At 42.0% G+C, this 8,406-nt stretch overlaps 1 protein-coding gene across 4 annotated transcripts in view; it reads left to right on the top strand.

Annotated features, from left to right (window-relative positions):
• FYN (FYN proto-oncogene, Src family tyrosine kinase) overlaps window positions 1-8,406 on the top strand; it is a 307,032-nt gene that overhangs the window by 277,676 nt on the left and 20,950 nt on the right. For 3 of the 4 annotated variants that reach the window (XM_082249084.1, XM_082249082.1, XM_082249083.1), the window contains one exon: window positions 5,563-5,727. In XM_082249084.1, coding sequence (XP_082105210.1) covers window positions 5,563-5,727 — 165 coding nt within the window. Of the gene's footprint in view, window positions 1-5,562; window positions 5,728-5,992; window positions 6,149-8,406 lie in introns of all 4 variants that reach the window. The other variant, XM_082249085.1, reaches the window with a different exon arrangement.

Here is an 8,406-nt window from a genome sequence, read left to right as displayed (position 1 = left end):
CCTCTGTAGGTTAATCATTTTCATTTTGATTAAACGACGTGGCATCCTTTCGTTCCTAACACAACCCAGTTCATATCAGTATAGATATCCAGCATGATATTTCACCCTATTGAGATCTGATGTGTTTTCAAAGTGTTCCTTTAATTTTTTTTGAGCAGTGTATATATATTTGTATTTAAAAAAAGTACTGGGTCATAGGAAGAGGACTTCAGGATGTTGAGGTCCATGGGTTTGGGGGTGGGCAGGGTTTGAGTAAATATTATAGTCCTGCCTTAGTTATGAGTACACCTGCATTTAAGATTTTCTCTGAGTCCCCCTGCAAAGTCCCACAATAACCTGCTGATCCTGCCAGTAAATTGCACCTAACACATCTTCCTGTGATGGAATGGAAATTATGCTGCACTGCTCCTGAATTCAGAGCAGAGTTACCACCCTCACGAAGGCTGTGCCTGCTTGCACTACAATGGGATGAAAAAATGTTGCAAGGGGTGGCTATCAGGATTGTCACTGCTGATTCACAAGCCCTGAGCCTGTCAATCAGCAACTGGCCACACTGGCCTAAGACTGGTAAGCTGCAATATATTACATTCTTGTTTTTGGATTTAGATACACTTTAAAGTGCACAGTCAGCTGGTTGGTACAGGCAGTATCTCCATTTTACTGCTTTGTGCCGAATCATCTTCCTAATTGTCTCCATTGTGATTTCTTTGTGTTTCTGAAATGCTCTCTTCTTCTGCTCAGCAACTGTTTCTTTACTTGTGCTTAGGCTTGTATTACTTTTAGCACAACATTACATATGAAACGTATGCAAGTTCATTACAGGATTCAATGCGGGGGATTTACTAAAACTGGAACATGCAAAATCTGGTGCAGCTCTGCACAGAAACCAATCAGCTTCTAGGTTTTATTGTCAAAGCTTAATGGAACAAGCTGAAGTTAGAAGCTGATTGGCTATAATGCACAGCTGCATAAGATTCTGAGCGCTCCGGTTTTAGTAAATCTCCCCCAAAGTGTCTGGTGTCCCTGCTTGTTTGACCTATGAGAATAAAACAAGAAGGCATTTATAGGGTAGGCATAAAGTGGAAGAAAACAATAGCTAAAATGATTGTGCTTGCTACAGTTAGGATATACAAAATGTTATGAAATAACCCTGCATGTAGTGCAGGTATCACAATTAAATATGTAATCAAAAGCTCAAGGTCCTGCCTTAAGCATCATACAAAAACTGAAGATGCAAACAGTATATATATATATATATATATATATATATATATATATATATATATATATATATATATATATATATATATATATTAACAAGAACACTATAGAACTTTCCAATAAAGCATTGCAATTAGTATGGGCTGAGCTGCTGATAAATGTACCCATGCAGTAGGCTCTCCCCTAACACTGTATGGTTTAAGAGCTCATTTGTCTAGGGGGGAAAGGATTAGGGTGATATGCTTACCTTAATCCTTGCTCCTGCAGGCTTCTTCCTATCCTTGTGACTGGTCCCCCCAAAGCGGCTTCACTTTGCTGCTTGGCTGGTCACAGGTCTCTGATGTTATCACATACAATGCAGGACCGACGGCCCTGCATTGTACACCAGGGCCTGCCTACATTCCAGAGTATAGGACAGCAGCAGAGGAGAGCACCAATTGCCAGGGAAGCGAGCAATACGCTAAGTAGTTAAACCCCCCCCCCCCCTTCCCCCTGCAACTAAACAAACTTTGTTCCTGCTGAACCTGACGAATTTTGGTCAGTGTATGGCCAGCTTTAGTCTGTATTGTTTGCATAACTAACATTAGAACTGATATACAGTAGGCACCGCCACACCCAGCTGCAGCATCTTCTAGGTTCTAAGCAGTGGTCTCCAAACTGCAGCCCTGGGGCTTGATGCGGGCCTTTATCTAGCCCTTGAGGCATTATTCTTGCCACTGACACCAACAATGGGGCATAATTCCTGCCACTGACACCAACAATAGGGCACTATTCTTTCCACTGACACCAACAATGGGTCATAATTCATGCCACTGACACCAACAATGGGGCATAATTCCTGCCACTGACACCAACAATGGGGCATAATTCCTGCCACTGACACCAGCAATAGGGCATTATTCCTGCCACTGACACCAACAATGGGGCATAATTCCTGCCACTGACACCAACAATGGGGCATAATTCCTGCCACTGACACCAACAATGGGGCATAATTCCTGCCACTGACACCAGCAATAGGGCATTATTCCTGCCACTGACACCAACAATGGGGCATAATTCCTGCCACTGACACCAACAATGGGGCACTATTCTTTCCACTGACACCAACAATGGGGCATAATTCCTGCCACTGACACCAACAATGGGGCATAATTCCTGCCACTGACACCAACAATGGGGCATAATTCCTGCCACTGACACCAACAATAGGACACTATTCCTGCCACTGACACCAACAATGGGGCATAATTCCTGCCACTGACACCAGCAATAGGGCACTATTAGAGTGACCTCTCTCTGGATGAAGGAGCACAGGGGCACCTTTGGACAGCAGAACGGTTAAAGTAGAACTATAGGCAAAACGTTTTTTTTTTTTTATTGAGTAAGGGAGGGTTATAACCCCTGTCAGATTTTTCTTTGCCATCTGTGTCCCATTGCGAAGATTTTTCTACACTTCCTGTCCCATAGCCAAACAATAAGTGGGAGGAAATCCCTGCAAATTAAGAAAATTCTTTGGGGACCCCCAGATCTTTAGAACTAGTGTCCCCATTGGAAGATTTCCTCACTATTACTTTTCTGGGGACAGCCTAAAATTTGGGGTTTTCTTTGACTTTCACTTTCAATGATAATGGTAAACAGGACAAACAGAGAGGGGAAATCTCCGTAACGGAGGCACAGATAGCAATAAAAAATCACCGGCATTCTAACCCCTTTCCACTCTATCCAAAACTTAAAAACAGTTTTGCCTTTAGTTATACTTTAATCTGGGGGGGAGGGGAGTGTTAGCTGGACTAGCAGATTTCGATACACTAAACAAATTGAAGCCAAACTCCAGCTAATGCTTTGAAAGCAAACATTTTGTTTTCCTTTTGGATCATTGTTTGCACCCCTGTCAGTAGTAAATGGTTTGTCTCAACTCTGTAACTGCTTCACCTGCAGAACAGCTTATTCTGTTAAAAAACAGCTGACTTGCAGGCCAGATCACCAGGTGAAAATAAAGGAAAGCATACAAAATGAAAGCTAAGGCAGTCATCACATCTAAGAATTGGTAGGTTGCAATATATTAAATGTTTGCTTTTGGGTTTATTAAGTGACAGACCTGGAACAAATATTCAGGATGGGAGTTCAGACTTCACAGGCAGCATACTTGTTCCAAGTTAGTGGCTCACTACTGTAGGAGGCAAACATAGATGACAGCTCTGAAGCTTGACGGATAAATAAGTGTAATAATAATAATACAAGAAAAGCCCGTCTTAAATGATATAATTGAGTTATTCTAACAGAGAGAATAGGCAAAGTATACTGCTTGTAGTATTCCATGACTGATATAAAGGTCTCAGATACACACTAGGGTTTTTCCTTTTTTCTTGTCTCTCCTGCAAGGAATGTTCCATATGGGAAAAATATCCTCTGTGTTTATGTGCTTTGTCTCAGTTTACTCCTAAAGCAGCTTTGCATGCAAGAATGTAGATCTTTCCTTGCTTTCAGAATGAGTCTGGAGGAACAGGGCCCACAGGAGAGTATGACCTCAAAGCAAAGAACGCCAGCTTTCCACACTGAGTATTTCATCTCCCTGCCAAATGATGGAATGATGCCACATAATTACTGCTCACCCTGTGGCAGATATAGAAAAACTGAAAGAAATGTCTGCAATCCCCATAACAATTTTGCACATTCTAAATACTATTTTTATTGTGTGTAGACAAAAAACAGACATCTGATTGGCTGCCATGAGCAGTAAGATTTCCTCCAGTTTTTGATACTTTACCTTTAGTATGTTAGTATTGCCACTCATGCCTTAAATTAAAACATAAGACTCAAATATTGGACATTAGTGGATCTAAAGGTTCAACATTTTTTTTACCTTAATGCATTCTCTGCATTAAGGTAAAAAATGCCCCAATAATTGTATTGCCCTCCTCACCCCCCTTATACTTACCTAAATCTTATCTCGATTCAGCGCTGTGTCCTTCTGCAGTGGTTCTCTCCTCTCTCTCTCCTCTCTCTGCTGCTGCCAATCAAATCCTGTGAGTAAAGGGTGGGCCTGAACTACACTGTGCATGTCAATAGATGCACAAAGCCCAGCTCGGGATCGAGCTCGCAGGTGCGCCCCCATAGGAAACGGCTTCCTATGGTGGTGCACTGAGAAGGGGATGAGCCCAAAGCATCAGCAGGGGACCCCAGAAGAGGAGCTTCGGGGCCGCTCTGTGCAATACCATTGCAAAGAGCAGGTAAGTATAACATGTTTGTTACTTTCCAAATAAAAAAAAAACATTAGCCTTTACAAACTCTTTAAAAACTGTCTAGAAATGCGTTTTTGTATTAAAATTGTCTGTGTTGCCTGTAGCAGCTGGCCAGCTTCTGCCTTTAAATTTGTAAACTGTAATACAAAAAGTGAAGGGAGACTTTTATTGGTTGATATAAGAAACACAGTGGGGTTGCTTTACATAATGAGTAGAGACTTTTCACTTAATAAAGTAAATGCTTATTGAACTTTGTAAATAGAATAAAACTGGAGTCCCTTCTGTAAACCAGTCAAACCATTGCTATCAAAAGTATTGCTTTTTTAATTTGCTTTACGCATGATTGAGTATTAAAAATGCACAGGTTCACATTATTTACTAACATACCCTTAGCAAATGGAGCATTGGCTTTAGTGAACAGCCTATACTCTTTTGTTAAATCCACCCCAGTTTGTCTCCTATATTCTTCATACATGACAGGTAGTGATGAGCTAAGGTTCGGGCGGGTTTGGCCCATACCCATGGAAGGCTGTCACATGATATCAGGCCGCCAGCCTAGTCAGCTGCAGCCAGAGAATGCCCTGACATCATTGACCTAATATGGCCTTTTATGGTAAATGACATTGTCTAAATATGGCCATATCTGGATAATGACATCAGCATACATGCAGCTGCGGGTCGGGAATACCCCAGCCGCAGCTAGTTTGGCCGGTGGCAGCTTCCTGCAGGTTCGGGCAGAACTGGCTTTAGTCTGAACCTTAGCTCATCGCTAATGGCAAGGCATATTTATACAGCAGTGAATATGACTTTCAACAAACGTTCACTGCAGGTGAATCTTCCTGGTGCTTGTGTTTTTAATGGTAGTGATTGATTTGCTACCAGTGAATGTTTGGTGAAAGCCACATTTACAGCTTTACAATTACTGTATGCCTGTAAGTATATGTCATTTTATGTGATTTTTAGACAGATATACATCCTTGCTTTCAATGTTTCCTCCAGAAATGTAATGTGTCTTGCTTTTACTAAGTATACTGTGCTCCATTCCTGTGTGTCATTTCTCTTCTCTTCTGCCCTATTCTTATTATGTGCCTTTCAGAGAGAGCTGCTGGCCTCTGCTGCCGCTTGGTAGTACCATGCCATAAAGGAATGCCAAGGCTTACTGACCTGTCTGTCAAAACCAAAGATGTCTGGGAAATCCCAAGAGAGTCTCTCCAGTTGATCAAGAGACTGGGAAATGGGCAGTTTGGGGAAGTATGGATGGGTACGCAGAGAACATCATTTATTGTTCTGTTTGGCTGCTCTTGTGTGGAGCAGCAAATGGAAAGATGGAATGTGATATAGGGAGAAATATTGAAAGTGCAATGACTGTATTGCATTTCTACAGAACACATGCTAGTGACACAATGCAGGTTTTCTAAAAGAAATATATCGCTTTTCTAGAGTTATAATTAAGAAAGGTACAAAACACCTTCCATCTTTCTTATTGCATGTATTACATGAATTTCCATTAATTTCCTTTCCTGTAGAGAATGCTGATGGTTTATGTTATAATTTAACAATGATTGCACGGACTTATGTACCACAAACTATTGGATTGGCTAAAGATGCTTGGGAAGTGTCACGGAGCACAATATACCTGGAGCAGAAGCTCGGTCAGGGCTGTTTCGCTGAAGTGTGGTATGGTAAGGTGGATAATTTGTTGTGTTATGGAGAACATTAGACATTTTTTTATTCAAAAAAGACAAGTATAGATAGATATGTAAACTTTTACAGTAAAACCTTGGATTGCGAGCATAATTTGTTGGGGAAACAAGCTTGTAATCCAAAGCACTCTTATATCAAAGCGAATTTCCCCATAAGAAATAATGGAAACTCAGATGATTCGTCTCACAACCATTTATTCAAAAGTCTTTCAGTTTATAGTCCATATAAAAAGATTGTAGCAATGTGATCCATAAAATGTCCATCCACAAATTCCAGCCTCCACAAGGGGATTAGAAGCAAAACCCAGCATGAGCTACAGAGTATAAAAGAGAAGAGAGGCGCCTCTAAGTGTAGCAATATGGTTACATCTATTGAAGGTTCAACATTTAGCAACTCAGATGGTTGATGATTAAAAAAAGGACATCTAAGAATGCAGGCATCCGGGGTAAAGCTGTCCACATACACCAACCTCCCCACCTCCAACTCTCACCGTCGTCAGTGTGCAGTTGTGACCAGGAAGACTACCCTGCAGTACATCAATCTGAAAGCGAGGCTTAAAGCACTCGTCAAACGCAGCATTGAAGGAATGACTTTGATGGCAGTGCGGAGGACGGTCTATGTAGGCAGCTTTACCCCGAGATGCCTGCATTCTTAGATGTGCCTGTTTTATTCATCAACCATGTGAGTTGCTTAATGTTGTACCTTCATTAAATGTAACCATATTGCTACACTTAAAGGCGCCCATCTTCTCTTTTATACTCAGTTATGACATGACTCTATTTGTACATCAAGACATTGCTCGTTTATCAAGTCAAATTTTATTTAAAAATTTTGCTTGTCTTGCAAAACACTCTCAAACCAAGTTACTCTCAATCCAAGGTTTTACTGGTTCATATTAAACAGCTTGTCAGGCTACAATGTGCTACAGAAAAATGGCAACCAATCACACACACAGGACACCGACTCACTCGGGCTGATTTATTAACCACTTAAGCCCCAGAAGATTTGACCCCCTTCCTGACCAGGGGGTATTTTGCGATTCGGCACTGCGTGACTTTAACGGACAATGGCGCGGTCGTGCAACGCTGTACCCAAACCAATTTGACGTCCTTTTTTTCCCACAAACAGAGCTTTCTTTTGGTGGTATTTGATCACATGTGTGATTTTTTGATCATGCGCTATAAACAAAAAAAGAGCGACAATTTTGCAAAAATAACAATATTTTTCACATTTTTTATATGAAATTCCCCCCCAAAAAAAATGTAAAAATCAAAATTTTTTAACATTTTCCAATTTGTTTTATGCTACCTATGTTTGGTAAAAAAAATTCTCAAAAAGCGTATTTTGATTGGTTTGCGCAAAAGTTATCGCGTTTACTAACAAAGGGAAAGATTTTTGTCATTTTTTTTTAACGCGTAATGGCAGCGATCTGCGATTTTTTTTTGCGGTACTGCGACATTGCGGCGGACAGATCGGACCCTTGACTGACATTTTTGACACTTATGGGGTTACCAGTGACATTTCTACAGTAATCAGTGCTATATATATGCACTGTTACTGTAAAATTACACTGGCAGTGAAGGGGTTAACTTTTTTTTGAGAGGGAGGGGCTATGTGTGTCCCTAGGGGCGTGATTCTAACTGTGATTGGCTGTGGCTTGAGATGTATGAACAGTGATCAACGGTTCTACATAGTAGAACCATATGATCATCATTCATACACCGGGGAGAATGACAGGCGGTTTGTTTAGACTAGCCGCCTGACTTTCTCCCTCTGCAGCGGCGATCGCGAGTGACCGGCGGACGATCGGGTCCGCCGGTGACACGCGCGGGGGGGTCCGTGACCACTCGGGAGCGGGAGCGTGCCTCAGGGGGCGCGCGCTCGCTCCCTAGACCCTCACAGGCTAGCAACGTAGACCTACGTCACTCTGCCTGTGAGGGGCTGACCGCCGCAGTAAATAGTCGTGCGGCGGTCGGCAAGTGGTTAAAACTGGAGAGTTCAAAATCTGGTGCAGCTGTGCATAGAAACCAGTTAGCTTCCATGTTTTAGCCCAGGTTCACACTGAGGCCGTTTTGAAATTGTGCGAATTCAGCTGAGCTCGCACGATTTCAAGCCGGCATTGCAGTCCGACTTTGGGGGTGATTTTGCAGACATCTGTGCAGGTTCCTGCACAGATGTCTATTGAAATCGGCCCCCGAAGTCGCCAAAAGTAGTACAGAAACTACTTTTGGGACTC

This window comes from Pelophylax lessonae (genome assembly GCF_965119305.1).
Source record: "Pelophylax lessonae genome assembly, chromosome: 3".
Classification (NCBI taxonomy): Eukaryota; Metazoa; Chordata; class Amphibia; order Anura; family Ranidae; genus Pelophylax; species Pelophylax lessonae.
This window is presented reverse-complemented; position numbering and strand designations above follow the sequence as displayed.